Genomic DNA, 22,268 nt, shown 5'->3' on the forward strand with positions numbered 1-22,268 from the left:
CCTTAACGAGCACTCTGCGGGCTCTCTGCCCTGCCACTAAATTTGGGACATGAATATCCATCACAGCTGACACCGCAACAGCCCCAGAGAGGTTGTTCTGGCCCCACTGATGCTCCTGTTCGGAGGACATAAGCCAGCCTTCACCCAGACCAACACGTACAAGCTCTCCATTAGAATCATAGAATCATAGAATGGTTAGGGCTGGAAGGGACTTTCAAAGGTCATCTAGTCCAACCCCCCTGCAAGGAACAGGGATATCTCCAACTAGATCAGGTTGCTCAGGGCCTCGTCCAACCTGGCCTTGAACGACTCCAGGGATGGAGCATCCACCACCTCTCTGGGCAACCTGTTCCAGTGTTCTAACAACCTGTTCCAGTGTTCTATTATCGTGCCAAGCAGGGACTTTACCTGCAGTTTGCAAAGTGTCACCGAGCTCACCGAAAACTGCCCTTCTGGGGCTCAAAATGGGAACTCGCTCAACGCAGCCTCTGTGGAACTAATCTAATTAGCAGCAGGCACGCCACGGCTCGGAACGTTTCAACATGAGGCAAGAGAGGTTGCAGTTGGCCAAACCTATCCCAGGCTGCTGAACAGCATCCGATTGCCATGCCTGGCTCCCAGAGATGGCCAGTTATGGTCTGCCATTTGCTACCTGTGCTCCCATCTGCTATTCCCAGCCTGCCACGGCACCGCAGGCGAGCTGCAAAATCTGGCTGTTTCTCCTCCTTTGGCTTCGCTGTGTGAAAAAAAGCGAAGTTTTAAGAGAGCCCCGGGCCGTTTTCAGAAGAGCCTTCTAAAAATACATCATACATCTCTTCCACCTCGCCTAAAACCACTCACCGTTTCCTACCTCAAGTGTTCTGGGGATAAAATCTATTCTAGACCGTGGGACGCTTGGATATTGCAGTGCCAAGACCTGCATACACCCTGCCTTTTCTTCCCAGAGCCTGCGCGGAAGGCAGGCAAGAGGTCAATACGCAGATTGAATTTGGGAATACAGCCTCAACATCTGTCCAACAAAAATAGTCTGAGCTACTTAGCCCTTCAGCGAGACGAAATCAGGATGGCTTCGGCGAAAACAATGCATTACATCAGCTGAAGCAGCTGAGGAACTGGCTCTGCATCACTTTGGGATTAATATATCAAAGCGTTCCTCCTGCCATTGTGGCGGTGTCCTCGCCTCGCCGGCAGCGCGGAGACACGAGAGTGTGGAATCACGTGGCTTTGCTTGATGCTGCCTGCTTATTTGGTTTTCCCCCTGGTTTGTCTGCTCCGTGCTGTGTGGCCTCATCCACTCCCGTCGTCCTGAATGCTGCGGAGCTACGCTGAGCCACATTTTCCAATCAGGCCCTCCAGGTTTTCTTAAACTCCAGTTGTTTTGGACTGCAGTAAAACATAGCCACAGCACACGGTCTAAAAGCGACCAATTGCTTGTAGCAGATCAAGCGCTTGCACTAATTAGTCATGCTGTTCTGTGAAATGGCATGTGAACATCATTTTGGAAAAGCCGATGTGAAACCGCATCACAGTTAAATTCTCTCAGCTGGAGTGGAAGAGGGGGAAGGAGGTGCTGTTTGTTGTCCCTGTGGAAATCTATCCAGATTCATCCAAAGCACAATTCAGAGGCAAAACATCCCTTTTCTCAAACACAGCAGAACTTAACCGTGCTCTGCTTCTAACCATCCAGTACCTAAAGGGGGCCTACAGGAAAGCTGGAGAGGGACTTTTTACAAGGACGTGTAGTGATAGGACAAGGGGCAATGGATTCAAACTGAAAGAGGGAGATTTTGATTAGATATAAGGAAGAAATTTTTCATTCTGAAGGTGGTGAGGCACTGGAACAGGTTGCCCAGAGAAGCTGTGGCTGCCCCATCCCTGGCAGTGTTCAAGGCCAGGTTGGATGAGGCTTTGGGCAACCTGGTGTAGTGGAGGGTGTCCCTGCCCATGGCAGCGGGGTTGGAACTAAATGATCTTTAAGGTCCCTTCCAACCCAAACCATTCTATGATTCTATCTTTCACCCTTGTCAGGGAGGAGGTATTTTCCACTTACTTGTCTTATAGCAAAGTGAAAAATTGCCGTGTCTCTTCTCAGGGAACGATTCCAACCACTTAACATCAGACAGAAGAGCCCCTGTGCCTGATATTTCATGGTTCTGCACTATGAACTGAAGCTGTGCATCACCACCCCTCCTCCTGTCACCTCTCAGGTCACCCACCTACACCGAGCAGCAGCAGTCCGGCGGTGTCAGCTAACAATTCCTGGCTTACCTAAAATAAGCCATGCTGGTGCTAAAGGATTTCGGATTCCAGCTGTGATAATCACTAGTAGGGCAGGAAGGCAGGTCATTATAGTTTCCTGAAATAAAGACGTTTGCCTAAACTGGGAAGTGAAAGAAGATACTGGTAACAAAACATTAGAGGAAACGGAGACAGAACGCTTCAGATGTTACAGTGTGTTAGAGTTAGTGCATCTGATTTTAAGTCATAACACATTTTTCTGGCATCTCCAGCATTCCTGTTTTTCCGTGCGCAGTGACTGATGAATGGCATGTGGGACTGACTCATCTGCCCGGCGTGCTTTCCCTGCCCTCTGCCTCTCCCTGCACCCCCAAGCCGATTCATCCGTTAGTTGCTGCACCCCATCCCAGCCCTGGAGCAGTTACCGTGCCCTGCAAATTTCCTGTAGGCTTTTCCACAGTGTTAATTATCACAACGCTAAAACTCTTCTGATCCTTCCCTGTAGGGATGAGAGGGAATCGGCTCCTCTGTTCTCCATCAACAAAGAGCCAAAACAGTCAGGCAAGCATCAAATTCACCAGTGTTTAGTCTTCCATCCAATCCTAGAAACAATTAAAAGAAGATTTTTGTTTTCCCCGAACACAACCAGTTGCCACAGAACCCTCTCGTTTCAGCAGCATGTAAAAATAAATAAAAAAATAAAGCACTGCATACCCCAAACTGGACAGAAAGCAAAATGTGTGCGTGCACCTAGAACCCACCACCTTCCAGAGCCAGTTGAATGGCTCGTGATGGACCAGGCTGGAAACAGACGCCAGATGCAGGAACAGAATGGCCTCAGCCACAAGTCTTTGCTTTTCCTTTCTTTCACCTTCTGCCTTTCCTAGCTGTGCATTTCCCTAAGGACAGCTACTCCATATGTGTAGCTACTTATTGCAGGGTTTCCAGCCTTAAGCCATGTAGGGCTGGGCTCTGTTAGGAAGAGACATCTCCCCAGGAATCAACAGACACCGTCTTTGTTGCCCAACCTCAGTTTCTACAGAAGTTTTCATCCTCCCTGACCTTGTAGCTATGGTGGCAGAGGGGGAAGGCAGGAAAGACACGTCTCCGTGGTCGCTTCTTTTGGGGCAGTTAATAGTTTAAGTTTCTGAAACATCCTGAGTGCATTAGTGGCTCAACTCAACTAATTAGAAATTCCCAAAATAATTTTTAATACATTTTTCAATTATAAAAGGAGTTGCTCTAGGTAACAACAGATAATGGTTCCCCTCTGAGGCATCTTTGTTCCTTCCTAATTTATTGGCAACAGATGACTTATTTCACCTCTGCTTAACGCTCACTGCTTTACTCCTCTTCCAGCAGTGGCTGGTGCTAAACGAGGTTGCTCAGGCTCATACTGATGAAATAATTTCTCTTCTTGTGCCTTTACAGACCATGCCTGTAACACCCAGTGCATGAGACTGAAAACCTGCTGCAAACCAGCTAAACATTTAGAGGTGACCTGAAAAAAGCAAGGCTACGATGCGGCCACCGGCCTGCTGCAAAGCATGGAGAGGCAAAACCCATCATAAAATGCCCTATGAACATGTCTGTGCTGTACATCCAAAAGCTGGGTGGGGACTTCAGGGAAAACAAAATGATATTCCCACCCACACGAGCTTTCCAAGTCTGTGCTGAGCAGCACTACTTAAATATTTCTCTTTCCAGGCACCGGCAAACCGTTTTCAGTTGTGTTCGTTGCAAGTGTCTCACAAACACAGACAGATGAAACACTTCTGGGAGAGATTACGGAGCTGGGAGCAACTTTTGGCTGTCAGTGAGCTCCTCTATGGCCCTTTGCGTGGAAAGGTACCGCCTACAGCCATTTTTAGCCTAGTTTCCTAAGGGAACATGTGTGATCAGCCTGTAAGCGTGCACCCGTCCCAGATTGATAGCTTCAGCCAGCTGGCGAGTTGCCACCAAGTTTATCGGAGAGGTCAAGGTCCATCTCAAACGTGATATCCCCGCTGGCTAAAAAGCAGCATGTGGAGCTCATGGTAGGCACTCGACCGTGCACGTGGAAGAGAGCACTTAAGTGCTTTAATCATGTAAAATGCTGCGAAACCTGCACCTTGTTAGATAATGATGTCTCTGATTTCCCAGAACTGTTCCCTTTGTTTTCACACCCTTCAGGACCAGCTCTCCCTCTGAAGTCAGGTACCCAAGCTAGAGCCAAAGGTCTCTGCATCGCAGCTCCCTTGGCAAGGTGGGCTGCACTTGCCGAGGGGGGGGTCCTCCTGGCCACGATCTGCTGAGTAAAAGAGAACGTGGAATTTGGGATAAGCAAAAGGTTCAATGCGTTAAGTTTTTACTGGAGAAAGCCACATGCACCTTTCACAAAAGCTGGAATCTCCTCATTAGTCATATGGCAAGAACTGCTGCATGCACTAGCAGGGAACACTGACTACTTTTTGTATCTCTTTCCACTCCACTTTCAGCACCTTCAGCAGGGGCTGTTCACAGCAACTCTTCAACGAGTTTTGAGAAATCCTCTATAAATTGCAAGGGATTGTGACTGGCAGGTAACCGGCGTGGGCAGGCAGCTGCCTGCAACAGTCTGTAGCCGGAGCATGGCTCCTCTCAAGAGCAAGGAGATGTTTGGAGATGTTTCCCACCTCAGCACATCCCTGTGCTGTCAAGTGTCATTTCAAAGGTGTAAAAAATATTACCTGTCTCTGCAGACGGGTAGTGGGTGATGCTGTAGGAAAGCCTTCCTTGCTGTTCCCACTTGTGTTCTCTTTGTAATTTAATCCCACTGTGCTTAAAATGTTTATTGTAGTCAGTAGTTATTTTCCCTCCTCGGTCTTTAACACATGCTAATGTTCACCATCATTTATCATCTGGGAGTCATTAATATTAAGATTGTTTAATGTTTTCGAGCCAATCTCTGGAGTGCTTTAGCGATATTAATAATTAATACAGGAAGAGGAGCATTTTAGAAGCCTGAAGCGGTTCACGGCAGGCTCGGTTTCGAGCCTCAGTGCAAATGATCTGTTCATCATTACAACTCCACCAGTCCTCAAAATATTTAACTCTCTACCAGCGCTATGGTGAGGAGCCCAAGCTTTTTTCATTAATGAAGGCACAGCCTTTCCTCTTCTCAAAACTGACAAAATGATCTTTCCAGGCTCCATTGCAGCGGTGACAAACCTTGTCTGCATGATCACGAGCGGGCTACCCTGGCTCTTCAGTCGGGCTTCGGGAGCTGAACTCTAGCTCATGTTGTTGCACCCATTCATGACATTACTGCAGGCACAGAAAAGAAGAAACAGCAAAGACCAGGATGCTGAGAAAAAGCATTTTCATTCCAAGTCAGGCCTCTGTGATTAACTTCTTACCCATGTTTTCTATCAGAACCATCATGCAAACGTGGGATTACACATTTAACAGCACAGGTATGGTGAACAGTTTTGAGAACATAATTTGTTGTGACCTCTGGATGGACCAATTGTTTTGAATTCATTTTGCTTACCATGGTTTCAGATGTTGCTTCTTGAAACATAAAGGCTTTTAAAAATAGAAGAGCCCTGGCTTGTTTCTGAGGCTCTGTATCTGCGGGCTGCTGACGAGGGATGGGCTGGCTTGCTCAGCAAGAGACAGCATGCCCACCTCTCTCAAAGCAGGCTGGGGGCTCCCCAGACCAACACTCAGCATTTCAGCACAACAATACCAACTAAACCAAAATAGGTACATCCCAAAAGCAGCGCAGGCTATATATACTTGCACCCAAGTGACTGGTTCCTTTGAAGCTGGCGGTGCGGAGAGACAAGTTGTCTGTCCTACAGCTGGTCCAGGAGCCCAAATCACTCAGGCAAGGTCATAACGAAAGCCACATTTCCATGACCATTAATTCTGGGCTCTGCGTGCCCATCACCAGCTGTCTAAATCTGGCCATAACTTCACTTCTGTCCAGCTAACCAGAGCTCACAATAGACACAGGGTTGGCTTTGCAACAGCATCAAGACAGCCGGCAACGCTCTCGGAAAGCCTGGCGATGCAGAAGCAGCCCCTCAGAGACTACATATAGAGCAGTTTGCAGCAGCAGAGGCTTTACATCAGGTCAGCAGTGGCCTGTGGCCACTGTGGGCTTTCAGCACAGCCCAGAGCCCTAAAGCCACCAGACCACAGCACAGGAGAACAGGATTCAGATGCTATCAAAGACGCACCCCATACTTTCTAAAATGCCTGTGTACATATGCACATACATGGCTTTCTGGAAAATTTCTTTTAAAAAAAGCCTTTCTTTTAAAAAGCCTTTCTTTTAGGCTGCCCAGGGAGGTGGTTGAGTCCTCATCCCTGAATGTGTTTAAGAAAAGGGTGGATGAACTACTTAGGGATATGGTTTAATGGGGGATTAGGGGTGGTTGGACTTGATGATCTCTAAGGTCTTTTCCAACCTAGAAATCTATGAATCTATGAAAATCAAACTAGGATTTCCAGGCCACCATATCTAGTGAGCTCATACTTCTCTATCCCTGTTGCAGCAGCTTCAGTCTGTACAGGTGTAACTTCAAAGCAGCTTTAGCAAACCCCAGCTCTGTGGTTTAGGCCAGAAAAGTTTCACAAAGCCCTTCCAGTATAAATAACACAATTTTTTTCTGCTCCTCCACATCCCCCAGCAGCAGCAGGACCAAAAAAAAAAAACCCTAAAAGCCATTTGTGCTTTCAGACTTTTTCTTCAGAGAGCAAGAGGCAAAGCAGACAGCAGTGCTCACTGTCTAATCTGGGCAGCTGAAACACGCTCAGGGATCTGTGGATGTTCCTTGTCAGACCAGCCGAATTCAGGAATGAGGTCACAGCCACCTGTCCCCGTGTGAAACGGTGCAGCGATGCTGTGATGCGAGCGGAAAAGAAGAGCCTGGAGGTGCCCAAGCAAGCGGCACAAACAGTGCTCAGCTGAGCAGGGCCGCCAAGACCACAGCAGAACTCAAGACACACTAAAGAAGAAGAAATGGGAGCATTTAGAATGAAAACTGACCCCTCAGGAACAACTTTGTGGTATTCAGGGATCCAAAAATGCTAAGGCTGAGGCTAAGCAGTTAATTTCTGAGCGATACAACAAGGTCTTAGTGCTGGTTCAGCAGTGTGGGAGCCTTGACGGAGATCAGACCTCCTGTACTGGGCTGCCTGCACAGAGCACACTGGGGAGCACACGTAAAGCGAGTGGACAAGCCAAGGGGAGCAGGAGAAACAAATTGGGGGAGACAAAATAACTCTTCCCACTGGCAGATGGCAGACAAGTGGCAAAGCTGAGGTTTTAGTCTGTTTTCAGCTCAGTATCCCTATTACTGGACCCTGCTGCCTTTTCCATTACACAGCAGGCAGAGCCAGAAATATGAGATTATTGGAATTATCCTTGCATGTTTGCTCTTGGAGTTTTATTTTGACCTGTTCTGGCATTCCTGTGCACTGCTGAAACATCACCATTTCCTTCACAGTTAAAAATCAAAGGAAAAGGCTGAGGTGGAGCAGTGGGGGAAGGTCTACAAGGGGGCTCCAAGTTGCTGGGCTTGAGTATTTGATCCAGACCACCCCTGCGGCCAGACCTGTCCTGCAAATTCTTGTGGCGTAATGCGTCAGGCAAGCATAAAATTAAATGCAATCCCTAACCTTTCCCCATTTTTCACTAGTAAAGTTTATTTCAGGCAAGGACCCATTCACTGCACCAGCACAACCGAGCAAGGTGCATCCCTAGCTTTGTGCAGGTCGCTCCTGGCGCCTTGCCCATCCAATTTAGATGCAGTCATGGCCTGCATTTGCAAACCGCTTGCTGCTGAAGGAGATCTGATCCTGAGCATCCAGGACAGCAAGATATTTGCATGCTCAAGAAGCAGGCAAGCGGACCAAGATACCGTGCGAAAAAGCTCTGACTCCCTGACACTGCACCGGTGCTTATCACAAAGGTTCACATCCAGAAGAACAGAGCCCACCCGAAGAAAAGCTGTTTGTCCAGATGCAATTCTGGCAGAAGACCTCAGTCATCTCTCTCATCACCCTCCTTGGATGGTGTCTATTTGGTTGTGCAGCTCAGAACAGCCCCGGTGCCTTAACTCCTAGATGAGCTGTGCCCTCTAGTGGGACCTGGCTCACCAGGAGCCGGAGAAGGGCCCGTCCAGGAGGCAGATGTCCCAGCCCACGCAAAGGACACGCTCGCCTGGGTTCCGGAGGACTCAGGGGCATTTACACCAGCCAGGCCATAGCACTTTGTGCGGGCATCTCATTTACACCATTTTCTTTTATAAAAGTCCTTAATAAAGGCATCTGAGATGTAACATCTGCTCGGGCAGATGAGATGGGTATGAAAATAACAGCAAGAGACAGATACTTATTGCAGCAGTGCAAACTGGAAATGAAATTTTCAGCAGCTACAAAGCAATCCTTTCAGAAGGCTTCAAAGCCTCCCAACCAAGACTGAGAACCTCATTTTCTACTAACAATTAGGTGCTTAGTTTAGGTGCATGATGTTACCAGGTCCAAAGCAGTGGGTAAACCGGAGCAGACTGGCTTTCAGCATCGCTCACTGCTGCGAGCCAGACACTCAAACAGCATTACAAGCACGAGATCCTTGCAGATGGGGTACCTACCTCTAAAATGAGAATTAATTTTGATGGTCATCTGCATTCCCTGGCCCAATAAGCATCCTAAACGTACTGGTACAAGCAGGCTTTGTCAGAGCTACCAGGTTTACGTTCATGATGGGAAGTGTCCTGCAGCAATCCTAGCCTAAGATATTCATGCCCCAAACCCTTCCCAAACTCTGAAACACCCTTCAACCCCTCCACTATGCCAACATGGCTGGTCACACGGAAACTCCCACTTAACAACTGTCTACCGAAGCCTTGGAAGAAAATAAGGCTTTAAGTCAGCTCGTTTCACGGCACAGCCTTGTTGAAACAAGTTATGGGAGAGGGGTGGGAGCACCTAAACTGCTTCTGCGCTGAAAAAATTATACCAGCCTCAGATGGTTTGGGTTTTCATAGGGTTGCTAGAAATATCTTCAAGGGATCCCCAACTCCTGTTCTAGCCTCTGCAGAGCTGATGGGAAGGGACCTGGGAAGGTAACACTTTCCATCCCTTTGGCAGAAAAGCTGCAGGGTAAGATCTGCTCTCAGGCTGGAGGCACACATGGGTATACTCCAGCCAGTTCTGCTGCGATGGTGCAAATCTGTGTGTGGACACATTCCCAAACGAAGGGAAACACTCTCATTTGGCTTGCAGACCAAAACTTCTCATGGTGATTCAGCTTGGTGGAGGCACCGCTCCCATATGACATCTGTGCAACTCTCAGCCGTCTGTACGTGGCATTTTGGCTTAGAAATGGGAAGTAATCGAGGCTCAGCAGTCAGGCCATGCTCTGTCACAAGACATACTCTTCATTTCAAAATGGGGATGACATTTTTCTGAGCTTGCTTGTAGGAGTCCTGCTTTTCACCCTGCTCCCTATAACTATTATTAGGACTAGATTTTCTAAAGTTTTCTGAAAGTGAAACAACAGACTTTAGGAGCTGTTACTTGAAGGAAAGATGCTATGACAAGATGAGTGACAGAAATACAAAAAAATGTCTTTTTATATTTTTGTCAGATCTTCTGTCTCGAGATAATAGAGCTTTAACAAGAGCAGCCTTCTCCAAAGCACCAAGCCCCAGCTGCCCGTGGTAACTAGCTATTATCTTAATTAAAAGGCAGTAAAAGCCCAAACGCTCAGTTTTTGCTTGCTTTGCACCTCCCCAGCTCGTCTTGCTCTGAAGCACTTTGCAAGAGAAGCGGGTGTGCCATCTCCCACCAGCTGGTAAAACAGCCACGCTCCTGAAAACGAATGGCTTTGGCAATCCTGGAGCTATCCGAGCATATACCCTGGCACAAGACCAAAGCCAGGTCTAACGTGCGTCAGCAGGAATTGCCATATTATAAAAACCCAGAGAAGGCCAGATCCCTGACACGCCGTGGCTCCGGTCAATCCTGCACCCAGCCCTTCCCGGTCCTCAAATCCCCGTGGTGGGGTGCAGGCTGCTTTACTCCCCATGCCCCTGGTAGCAGGGCTCGCCTCGGACCCCAAGACGTGGGGAAAAAACCACCCACCTGTTCATCCATCTATCCATCTATCCCAGCACCAAACCCCAGCATGGGAAGCAGGGAAGGAGGGAGGCACGGCCACCGGCCCTGCTCCCCGTGACGACAGCCCTGTGGTCCCGCCTCGCCGGCGGGTCTAAGGTTCACTGATCTCCGGTCTCTTCTCACCTTTGACACCGCTCTCCAGGAGGTTTCACTTTTATCTGTCCCGGCACGGAGCGGCTCAGGCAGCCGGACAGGGCTGTCGTCCCGCCACCCCTGACACCACGGACCGGAGTGCTGGGAGGAGAGCAAGGCTTCGGGAAGGTAAAGGCATCCTTTGCTGCAGGGTTCCCCACAGGGCAGTCCCCAGCCCCAACCCACCATCTCCAAGGTGCCTTTCCCAGACAAGCTCCCGGGACTTTCCTCCTCCCACCGGGAAGCAGCCCTGATCGCAGCCGCAAAGGGACATCCAGCAGGGAGGGCAGCACTATCCTCAGCAGCTCCTTGCTCAAGAGAGGAGATTTTAGGAAGACTTAGGAAGCCCTCTGCCCCATCCTCTTGGGCAGCTGAAGAGCTGCTGCGAAGGTCTTAGCAGAGCTCTTGGTCTCACCCACAGCTGAGGGCGATCTCCATTTCCTGCCTTATTTCCTCAACCCGCTCCGGCTGCGCAGTTAATGACCCTTATCCTGTTCCCCTTAGCTTCGAGGAGGGCTGATTGCGTTGAGGAATCGGCGTTATGTAAATCTAACAATGTTTACGCGTTAAGACCTTGTAGTTGGGATTTTCGTATCCCCTGGTAACCTTGGCTTAAGCCAACTTTCCAAGCTGCCATGCTCCTGCACCAGCACTCTTGAGAGCTTTAGCAGGTAGGAGGAGGCTCCCAAAACCAGAGGAGTGCTTTGAGCTGAATACTAACAGAAGTTCACGGGGGAGGTAGGTGCATGACCCACTATCTGGGGCAGGGGGGGTGGGGGAATCTAAATCTGAAAGAACTTAAAGTGTCGTGTCTAAAAATTGCGGGGCTAGATACTGCAGAATTAAACAGGTAGCATCAAAGTCCTGTTTTTTTTTTTTCCAAGGAGCTGATTAACTGTGGTCCTTGTTCACCGCTGCACCCTTGCAGCAACTCGGCAAATGTCTTTAGACGTTTTAGGATCTTCTTAGCACTTGTGGTTTAGAAAAACTTAGCCATCAATTAGACATCATTAGATTTAAACATTAATTTCCCAGGAAGTTAAATAATAACACTTCTCAGTAGCTCCATTCCCAAAGGTATGCATTTCTTTTCCTTTCTTACTGTTTTCCTTTGGAAATAAGATGCTTATCTCCTGACAATAGATAGAGCAGGATCCCCCCTCTCCAGGTTAAAAATGCTGCAGAGATACCAATTTATTGCATGGTGAAAGCCAAGCCCTTGCTGTTGTATTCCACCACAAATGTCTACTCTGCCACCTCATGTTTCTGGGTTTTATTACTAGTGTTTACGCCCATAAAACATGAGTTTGAAAGGATGCTCCGTAGATAAAGCCCACTTCCCTGCTAATTATAAACAGCTGAGTCACCCTCATAAACAGATTTGTCAGGTTCCTTTTTGGAAACAGTGAGGGCAGGCGGTGTCAGTGCAGTATCACTCATGTGGCACTGCTGCCGTGCCTGGCACAACGATTACCTTTAAGTTGATTTACATTAAACCAGCGGGCTCCGTAGGGGGAAACTGGTTCACGCTGATCGGAGCTGCCTCCGCGTACCCACCCATTGCCCACGGGAAGGAGAGAGGAGACATCAAGACTGGGGTGTCTGGCCAAGAACGCAATTTCCTGGGTGCAGCGATGCTTAATCCTCCATTAGGAAGTGAGAAATGATCCGCGTCGCGGCCGTTTCGCTACTCACCTTCTAGGTAAGTGTAAGATCAGGCGAGCCTGCCCCGAGCATCCGCTGCTAGACACAGCTGTCACGGAATATTAAGCTGTATCCGGAGACTAAATCCACCAACAGGATTTTTACAGTTGATTGAAGAGAAATGCTTGTCTAGACTCATCTCTGTCTCTTTATATTGAATCTGAGCAGGTTCAGTTCTCCCTGCCCCTCGAAGTGGCCTTTAGGCACGAGGACAGCGCTCGTAACAACCAGGCTGCTCCCTAAACCACTGAGTTATTCTTTACTGGGATAAACTAAAAAACTCTGGAACCCAGCACCTAAGCAGTTCCAGTTGAGGTTACACCTCAGCCTTTCAAAACCTGCGTGGGAAAGTTTGCTAATGCTGTTTTGCACAGAAGCATCAGTGACTCCTTCAGAGTTTGGAGTTTGCAGTGGGATAAGTCAAAACTTACTCTAGTTACGCCGACAGGAGCTTTCTGGCACGCAGGTGCACTCTGCTGGGGTTTAACTCTCAGAAATCTGCAGCAAAGTCACTTTAAATGTTTCTCCTGGATATGTTCAGTCCTTCGGTCCCAGCCGAGGGAAGCCAGGGAGGTTTCCAAATGAAGAACGAGCTGCTTCTACTTCATTAACAGCACAGGCTGAAAGAACAGGGATGCTGTTTGCTGTGAGGCAGCAGCACCCTTATCTGCACCCAGAGCAGGCACAGATAACCCTGCTGGAGCAGCATCCAGGGTTTGCAGAGCTGACCATAACCCTAAGCTGGTTCTCGCCAACAGGCTCTTCCCCAGTGCAGGGAGCAGCCGCAGAAGGGTGACTACAAGCCACATGAGATGTCTGGAGGGTTTTTCCCCATAGTCCCTTGTCCTGGTTTCAGCTGGGACAGAGTTAGTTCTTCTTTTTAGCAGCTAGAACAGCTCTGTGTTTTGGTTTTACTCTGGCATGTGCTATGAGAGGAATGTTGATAGCACACTGGTGTTTATAGTTGGCACTGAGACCTCAAGGACTTTTCGGCTTCCTGTGTTCTTGCCGGTGTGCAGGAGCACAACAGGATAGGTGGGAGCATGGCTGGGACAAAGTGTTCACATCTCCCCTTATGATTTGAACTTAGACTCAAGATTGAGGGCCAAATTGGCCAATGGAATATTCCATGTCATGCGGCATCACGCCCAGTATATAGAGGAGGGTTGACCAGAAAGAAGAACTTTTGCTCTTCCAGGTGCTCTCACTCTCAGACTCTGAGTGCTATGTCTCTCTTGCCTTTTTTTTTTTTTTTTGGGCCTCTTACTCATCCAGGATTGCGTATTGGGGCTTACCTGTTTTGGGATTGTTAGTCCAGGCCGGGCCTTGGTCACCGGGTGGAGAGCAGTTACACTGTACATCACTTGTTTGTATATGTTATTATCATTACATATGTATATATATTCATATATTATTAGCATTAAGTTGTTCTTATTTCAACCCACGGGTCTTTTTCCCTTTTCCCCTTTAATTCTCTTCCCTGTCCCCTGGAGATGAGGGGGGCTGAGTGAGTGGCTGTGTGGCATTTAGTTGCTGGCCAGCCTAAACCACCACAGTCCTTAGAGTCTGGTTCAGTCCATGGCAATAGTAGGGCTGTTTCCACCCCTGGGGCAGCTGAGATAGCTTTTGACCAAGCTGGTGCCTTGTCTCAACACAGAGCTCTTCTAGCTGCTAAACAGAAGCACTAACTCTGTCCCAGCTGAAACCAGGACAGTCCCTTAGCCAGCGAGCACAGGGTTTTACTCTGTACATTCCTTTTTCAACAAAAAAAAAAAAAAAAAAAAGGGAAAAAGAAAACAGTTTCCTCTAAATCCTATTTTCCATTGAATCAAAACAAAGCCACTTGTTTTGCTTCCTTGCTGTTCTCCTCGGGTGGAAGGGGAGAGTCACCTTCTGCCTCTTAACATGGAAAAGGAATTGTTTCAAATGAGCTTTGGCAAAACTCCCCGTCCCTAATAGGTGCTTGCTGGCACAAAAAGTTCCCAAGGAAATTTCTATCGTTAAGTACGTCTCAGATAAGCTTTGTTCCAGCATCAATACAGCCTTCTACAGTTCAACAGAGAGCAGCAGAGTGAAATAGTACGAAATCGAATTTAATATAGACAATCTTGAGTGGTTTTATGCAGCTTCTTGCTTCCCTTGAGAGTTTTATGGCATATATCACCCCGGTGGCTAACGTAACTGCCCAGAAAGGCTAGCAGTCTTATTTCCTCCAAGGAGGCAAATGTATGTAACTAATACCATAACGAGCACCCCTACGCTGCCCCACAGGATTTATCATTTTCCTGCTTAAAAAAATAGAACCCTCCCCTACCTAGCTGTTCTGCTCCAAGCTGCCATCCTGCTCTTCATCACTGGGCTGTATGAGCTGGGGGAGAAGATTCTACCCCCAGTTTTTAAGGGGCTGAAAGCCCGTTTCACACAGAAGAACAACCACAGATGGCACCAGGAATGCTCTTAATGACAGCCTGCTTTGATAACAGCTCAGGGAAGAGAGGAGAATTAAAGGTCTGGAGCCTGCCAGATTGCAGGGGGAAGAGAGGCAAAATAAAGGAGACCCGTGGGATGAGCAGCGTGCAGGAACAAGGGGCTTTTGTCAGATGAGAGAGCCACCAAGACCTTCCTGGGCCAGGAGCTACACAGGTAGCACTGCTGTTAGATGTCTTTATAAAGGTCCTTCTTGCTCACCTGTTATTTTGGGCAGTGCTCCCCGCTGTCCCAGGTCACCGCACAGCGTAGTTCCACCAAGTGATGCAGAGTCACACTCTGGTGCAATGGTCACGAGGGCCTGAGACTTCATGGGCTTGTTCTGCCCGGAGTTTCTTAATCCACAGTGGAGGAGCGTGTGCTGTTTGCTCTGGGTGCTGCTGTCCTCAGGGGTGCTCGAGTCAGGTCCTCTCATTCCTGCTTTTTCACCCTGGCGAGCAACATGCTGACTCGAAGCTGCCACAAAGCCCATCAGCTCTTGAGGTGCCCAGTCACCCCTCGGACAGTGTCCTTAGCAAGCTGGTAGCAGCATCACCTCCGTGCCTGAGCTCACCTTCAGCCTGTTAGGCTCTCCTGGTATACCTTCTAACCAAGACCCACAATAAATGTGGAACATCAGCCTAAGCTCTTCACCAGGACTTTGGGGAAGGAGGTGTGCTCAAGAGCAAGGCACACCCATAAGCGATGTCCCTCTGTCATTAACTTTCTCCATTATGTCCTCTCTTTAAAGGAGATGCACCCAGTCCGATCTTCTTACCCACATCCGAGAAGGCTTCTTGCATCAAATTTCTTCCTAAAGATCTCCACCCTCTGGTCACAGTGGCAGATGGTTCGATGTATTAAATTTGATTCAAGATCTTAATGATTTTATTCTAGCCTATTTTGAGGTTAAACTCCACCTGCCCTGTTGCCACCGGTCAGGAGTTGATGCAGGAGGCTCAACTGATGGACCTGAGATCGTTGCAGACACGTGTTGAACACAGTTTGTTTCCTTGCAGGACACGGCACAGAAAGCAATGCCAGGCACCTCCTTGGAGGGGATTCGTCCCACCTACATCTACAAGGTGGTTCTTCTGGGGAGCACGTCCGTGGGAAAATCAAGCCTGGCCTACCGATATGTGAAAAATGACTTCAAGGAGTCGCTGCCAACCGTGGGATGTGAGTGAGTAGCTTCAATATCTTGATGGCTCTGGACAAGATACGAGGTCTGATGCCCTTCCTTGCAGCAGGGTGGGATGCAGCAGAACCAGTTGGTTCATCTTGCAGTTCCTTCCAAAAGATCTCCACCCTCAGGTCATAAGTGACAGTGGCAGATGGTTTGATGCAAGAAATTTGATTCAAGATAGTAATGATTTTATTCCAGCTGTTGAATGACCATTTTTGGGCACGATACAGATTTACCCCAGAGCCAGACCTCCCCCTTCTCGGTCACCTTCAGATCCCTGCAGCCCACCTTCCTCAGCAAAGCCACATCCCAGCTGCACGGGTTTGGCTTAGCGCTGCTTTTTGAAGGCAGATGAGCAGCAAAATGAGTGAAACCTGGAGTCCAAACCATACAGCCCATCTCCCACTGGAACAGGGAGGTTTGGGCCAGGCAGGACAGCCCGGGAGGTGGCAGGACCCCCCCAGCACTGCCCCATGGTAGGCTGGCAGCAGCGCCCTGTTGCTCCAGCTTGCTTCCGGAGACGAGAGCGCAGATCTCCCCGCGCCCTGGCCAGGCTGCCAACCCCACGCTCTGCCCCGCTGGCAAAGGGGAGAACATCTGCCCCTGCATGTCCTGTCCTGACGAGCCATACTGAAGGACCCACAGCAGAAGGTGGGCCACGTGCGTGCTCGTGCTTTGATGAAAACTACCTGGAGAGGTGCGAGAGCTCGGCTCCCTCTATAACCTCCCTCGGACCAACACTGGGATCAAGCTGCTTCCCCTGTACATTCACATCCACACAGCTTCCTACAGCACCTGGACATTATGGATGTTCATTTTACATGATACACCTGGCTTTTGCCCTAAGAAGGCAGAGCAAGCACAGAGGTTGCGGTCCCACCTGAAGCCTGAAGAGCTAGCTGGTGGAGGACAGCGAGGTGCTGTGGAGCTGCTTCCCTTGTCCCTGTGCCTCGGCTCTGGCTGGTCCCACATCCTCCTGGGAGGAGGGATGGAGGCTCCCCTCCAGTGGGAGCCCTTTTTGGTGGATATGCCAATTCACAGCTCTCACAGTTCTGATCCACCAGCAAGGTGGAGGTGGCTCTCTATCTGGGGGCTATTCTGCAAAGTTCAGAGCTATCTGACATCAAAACTAGTGTGCATCCACCCAAATCTTCTGCCAGGAAGGGCTCCCAGCTCGCCACAGGCTGCCCTGCCTTACAGCACGCTGTCCCATCAGTGGTACCAGTGCTTACAAGAAACCTGTCCCAATTTTGTGCATTAGAGCATTGTCACCTGCCCTCAGGATGGGTTTGACCTCGCAGCAGAGTATCTGAGCTCTCTGCTCTTGCTGCAAGCAAACGTGCACCCTGCATCTTGCTTGCAGGCTCCTTCTTCACACAGACGCTCAACCTGGAGGTAGCCACCCTCAAGTTTGAGATCTGGGACACGGCAGGCCAGGAGAAGTACCACAGCGTCTGCCACCTCTACTACCGGGGCGCCCACGCTGCTCTCCTCGTTTACGACATCGCTAACAAGGTAAGGCAGGGGATGCTGATCCTGTCCATCCCAAAACTATGCCATGCTGCAGCAGGACTGATGGGGCAGAGGTGTCCAGATGATGGTGTTTGTCCTTTGTAAAGCAGAAAGCTGTACACAAGCACTGCCTGAGAAAATGAATGAGCCATGTGGGACGTGTCAGGTGCTATCCCTGCCTGTGCAGGGCCATGCCACCGCTCCAGGGGTGATTTCTGCTACCATGCAGAAAGGGTGCATCCCATCCAAGGCTGAGTTATCTCTAAAGGTGTTTGAGGGCCAGTGACCTCTTTCCTTGAGGGAAAGGGCAATTAAAAGCTCCCTACCACATCTCTTCCATCCCCTTTGGTTTGGTGCCACCCATCCAGCTTTGCTATGTCTGAGACAAACGGATTAAATCAAAAGCAGATCACTGGGTGGTCTTGTCTCCACCTCTCCAGGAAACACTAAACAGAGCAAAGCTGTGGCTGAGGGACCTGGAGAAGGAATTCCTTCCCGATGAAATCGTCATTGCTTTGGTGGGCAACAAGGTGGACCTTGCTGCTGAGCGAGAAGTCACCACTGAGGTGAGCACCTGTGGTGAGCTTCCAGGACCCCTCATCACCCCCTCGCCAACAAGCACTGGGATACATCCTAGCAGAGCTGAGAATTTAAAAGGCTTTCAGACACCTCCAAAGTCTCCGTACGATTATCAACCTGCCACAAAATGCCACCGTAACCAAACAAGCAGCCCCAGAAGGGGCTGGTGGACTAACTCTGCTTGTCTCCACCTAGGAGGGGGAAGAGTTTGCAAGGACCAAAGGCCTTCTGTTCATGGAGACATCTGCAAAATCTAACCACCAAGTAAATGATATCTTTATGGCCGTAGGTGAGTTGGTGGGATGGCTCTAGGTGAGAGCAGAGGTGGGTGAACCACAGGCCCCAAATTTCTTCAAGGCTGTAAATGCCTTCCCCCCTGCAAAGCTGACCCCCTTCATTGCTCCTGCTTGCCACCAAGATCTCCTTCATGGCCAGTCCAGCCTGCACCACAGCTGGCAGCTGCAAGGATCACAGCCACAGCAGTCCGTGGTTTCTGTGAAACCTGCCACACCTCCTAGGGCAGAAGGATGGACAGATCCATCCCAGGATACTCCGACATCAGAGATGGATTTCAGGCCCTCTCCCAAAGCCACGATTTTCCTTTGCTTTAGTGTCCAAACTCAGTGTAACACTGTCCCCAGTGTAGCTGTTCAGTCAAGATCTAACACAGCTCCTGTGGAACAGTACTGGTGGCCATCGATGGCTTCCCTGGGGTGGGGCAGGACAGCCATCACGTCCCACCCCACCAGCAGGAGAACTGAGCTCTTTCTCTCCTTGTGTTCCTTCCCAGCCCAAGAGCTCCTGCAGCGGGAACAAGGGAAGACGTCCGCCCCGTCCCCACGTGGGAGGTCAACAGTGGACCTGAGGGAGAGCAGGGCGAGGACGGGGTGCTGCCGGCGCTGAGGATGGATGGACAGCTCTGGACCTCAGGCTGCACTGCCAGCGGCAGCTGGATGAGATCCCCAAGGGGAACAATGACAAAGGGGGGGGGACACAGAAGCACAGGGGCAGCTCAGCCCAACCACCCTCCCCCTTGGAGCAAGGTCAGAACCCATCCTGGAGGTATGAGGCCTCTTCAACCCTCCAGCACTGGCTTCCTCCAAGAGGTAAAGCCTGGGGGTTTCTTCCACCAACTTTCTGCTTCTAGAGAGGAGCATGACCCTCTGGCACTGCTGCTACCAGCCATGTCTGGTGACCACCCCTCGCCCCAGATGCGTGTCAGCTCCTCCAGGTCCCTTCCCATCCAAAAAGGGAGGGTTTAACTTCCTGGAGGGAAGCAGGTGCATCCCAGTGGCTTTATGCCCAGGCTGCAAATAAAGAGGACATTGCCCTAAAGGTGTTGTTTTTTTTTTTCCCTCCTGATCTGGACATCAGCCTGCAGGCAGGGACGGCAGGAAGCCTGGACACCGCAGGACCCAGAGCTGGTGCTCCCCTTGCCCGACCCATTTGAGCCCCGATTGCCTCAGGCTGCACCACGGGATGGGGTCACAGCCCATCCTCGGGAGAAATCGCTCATTTATTGCTGATACAAGAGCCAGGTCTGAGGACAGAGCAGGGAATCATGCTGCGGGAACGTGCCTTGGCTGGAGGAGGAGAAGGTGGAAGCTGTGTCAAGAGGCATCACGGAACTAACACAGCCTTCCCCGGCTGCCGTGTCGACACAGTCCTAGCAGGAGCCCACGCAAGATCCAAGAAGGAAAGAGCTGTTGCTCACCTGGTGAAGGATGCTCTCTCACCTCCTCCATCCCCAGAACACCTAGGCTGTTTCCAAAAGCACGCTGGTGCCCAGCAAACCCAGGGGCTGTTGAGCTCAGGGCAGATACCGCCCTTCCCAGGACACCTGCAGCAACACCAGCATGGCCACGGGCAAAGAGTGGCAACGCAGCTGCTGGGTTTTTTGGGGCATGCCGCTACAGTGATGGCAGGGACAAGGCTTGGCCAGGCTGAGCTTGGCCACGAGGAATCAGACACCTTTGAAGATGCTCCCCACGTTGAGGACAGGACCACAATACCCTTTGCCCAGGTTTACCAGACCAGGAACCTCCCCCCCCAGCACCCCACACCAGCCAGGGACACCCACCTGCGATGCTACCCCAGGGCTGAGCTGTCCCAGGGCAGGACAGAAGCTCCTTCCCAGCAAAAAAGAGGAGCTGCTGCCTCCTTCTGCCTAAATCCCTTTCCTTAAGGCAGCCGGGAGACAGGGATGCTAATTGTCATTCATCCACCCTCACCTGCCCCCTCCCTAACAAGATTAACCCTTCCCTCCCGGAACCCACGTGCTGGACCAGGAGCTGCAGGTGAGGATGCTGAGGGTCATCCTCCCCTGTGGCCCCTTTCACCCCCAAACTGGAGAGGAAGAAAACGGTCTGGTTTTGGGACTTGCAGCACTATGGATGAGGCTCCGCGCGCTCCTCCAACATTTCTCACCCTGGCTATGGAAACGGGGTGGCTGTTTCTGACCCCAACACCATGGAAACAAAGGTGTTGGTGACACCCATGGGTGCTGGCATACTGTGAGGACCCCAGGGGATGCACCTGGGAAAGAGGGGCCTCCTGGGGCTTATTTTTAGGCTGTTTTTTTGGGACGTGGGGTGGATAAACGTGCTGTTTCATGCAGAGAGGGAAGTGCTGCTGCACTGCGCGCACCGCTGGGGCAGGCTGCAAAACTGCAAGACCAGCAATTTTTGGGGTCGCATCCCTCATCCCGGGACCCCCTGCACCCCCCCTGCCCCCCAATCCTGCATTTCGGAGCAGAGAGGCTGGGACACAGGCTGAGAGGAGAAGGGCTTTTATTGTTGGCTTCAGCTCAGGGGCTCCGCTCCTGCCAGGGGGGCTGGGGGTGTGGGTGGGAGGCAGCGCAGGCTTGCCGCCCACCAGCCCCCCCGGGATGGGTGCCCTCGCCCAGGGCTCGCCGTCGCCCGAACCGCCCCACGGGCCTGATCCCACGCCCCGTGTACCAGGAGGGGTCGATGTCCGGATCTGCAAGGCAAAAGCCAAGGAACCGTCAAGGAGTGATGGAGGGGGAAACAGGGAGTGGGGACAGGGCATTGCACCCATGGGGTGGGGGGGGCGGAGGTGAACCCCAGGGGAGTGGGAAAAGGGGCTGAGGAGATAAAAAAGCTGTTGCAAAGCCCATTTCAAATCAAACCTTTGCCTTCTGCGTAGTGACTCCCCCCCCTCCATGCCCTCCCATATGCAGCTGAGCCTGGGGATGCAGAGGGGGCTGGAGGCAGAGGGGTGGGCTGGGTGGAATCCCTTACTCCTACTCTCCTTACTCCTGATTTCCATGGAGTGCTCGAGGATGCGGCCGCGGGCGCCGGGCAGGGTCAGGCAGGTGAGCAGCAGGCACAGGAGGCAGGCGGCCCTCAGCTTCATCCCTGGCGCTTTCCGGCCGCGGCGGCTTGGCCCCAAAGCCTCCCAGTCCCTGACGCTTCCCACTGGTGCCACGAAGACAGCGGCCTCTGACGCAGCTGCGGGAGCGAAAGGGTTTGGCTGTCGCAGAGACACCCTGCGTGGGTTAAGTACTCTTGGGGTGAGCCCCTCTTCCAGGAGAGGAAGGCTGCAAGGGAGGGGGTGGAGTGACCATATAGCTTCTGCCATGGGACTGCCACCCCCATCATGGCATGGACCAGCTGCGATGCAAAGGGCATGGGGCAGCTGGATCAAAACCCAGGGGTTTTGCTGGGCTAAAACCTTTGGGGGAAATCTGCCCTGCAAAAATGAGTTGTACAAACCCCACATTCTTTAAAACAGGTTTTTATCCTAGCCTCATGCCTTAGGCCAGGCTTGGCATTGCATCTTCTGACCGGGACCCCAGCACACCCACGGTGGTGGGACTCCCCAGCCCAGGAGATGGGGAGAGGGGCCAGTACTGAAACACGGGGCTGGAGGGACCACTGCTGCCAGGTGGTGGGTGATGGATGGACCGTGGCCACCTCTGCGCCCTCAGCACCCACCCCTGGAGCTGGCTGCTGACCTAATAAACCCAGGAGCACCCCGTAACACACGTTGTGGCACCGAGCAGGACCGTGCAGGGTGGGCTGAGCGATGGGCTCCATTCCTGCAGCCACCTGCGAGGAGGGAGCAGGGCGAGGGGCAGAAGCAGCAGAGCTGGGTTAAGCAGGACACGGCGGGGACACGGCAGCAGCTTTATTTTCAGGGACTTTTTGCAAAGGAGAAGTTTGCCCCGTGCCGGGCAGGAGCTGGTCTGGGCTCCTGAGAGCTCAGGTTTGCTGCGGCTGCTGACTTTTTACAACCCCCCTTTTGGAAACCCCCCTCCAGCTGCCTGGGCGGACAC

The 22,268-nt window shown here is 51.1% G+C and overlaps 2 protein-coding genes across 2 annotated transcripts; one reads left to right on the plus strand and one right to left on the minus strand.

Moving 5' to 3' along the window:
• The first annotated feature begins 15,725 nt into the window (after window positions 1–15,725).
• RAB17 (RAB17, member RAS oncogene family) lies at window positions 15,726–18,874 on the plus strand. Its single transcript, XM_009981640.2, has 5 exons — window positions 15,726–15,873; window positions 17,244–17,395; window positions 17,833–17,958; window positions 18,167–18,260; window positions 18,762–18,874. The coding sequence occupies exons 1-5, from the start codon at window positions 15,732–15,734 to the stop codon at window positions 18,872–18,874; spliced, it is 627 nt and encodes a 208-aa protein (XP_009979942.1). The 5' UTR covers window positions 15,726–15,731.
• Window positions 18,875–20,777: 1,903 nt separating this feature from the next.
• PRLH (prolactin releasing hormone) lies at window positions 20,778–21,346 on the minus strand. Its single transcript, XM_086616021.1, has 2 exons — window positions 21,247–21,346; window positions 20,778–20,950 (listed from the first exon to the last, which is right to left on the minus strand). The coding sequence occupies exons 1-2, from the start codon at window positions 21,344–21,346 to the stop codon at window positions 20,778–20,780; spliced, it is 273 nt and encodes a 90-aa protein (XP_086472147.1).
• Window positions 21,347–22,268: the final 922 nt, after the last annotated feature.

This window comes from Tauraco erythrolophus, chromosome 8 (genome assembly GCF_009769465.1).
Source record: "Tauraco erythrolophus isolate bTauEry1 chromosome 8, bTauEry1.pri, whole genome shotgun sequence".
Taxonomy (NCBI): Eukaryota; Metazoa; Chordata; class Aves; order Musophagiformes; family Musophagidae; genus Tauraco; species Tauraco erythrolophus.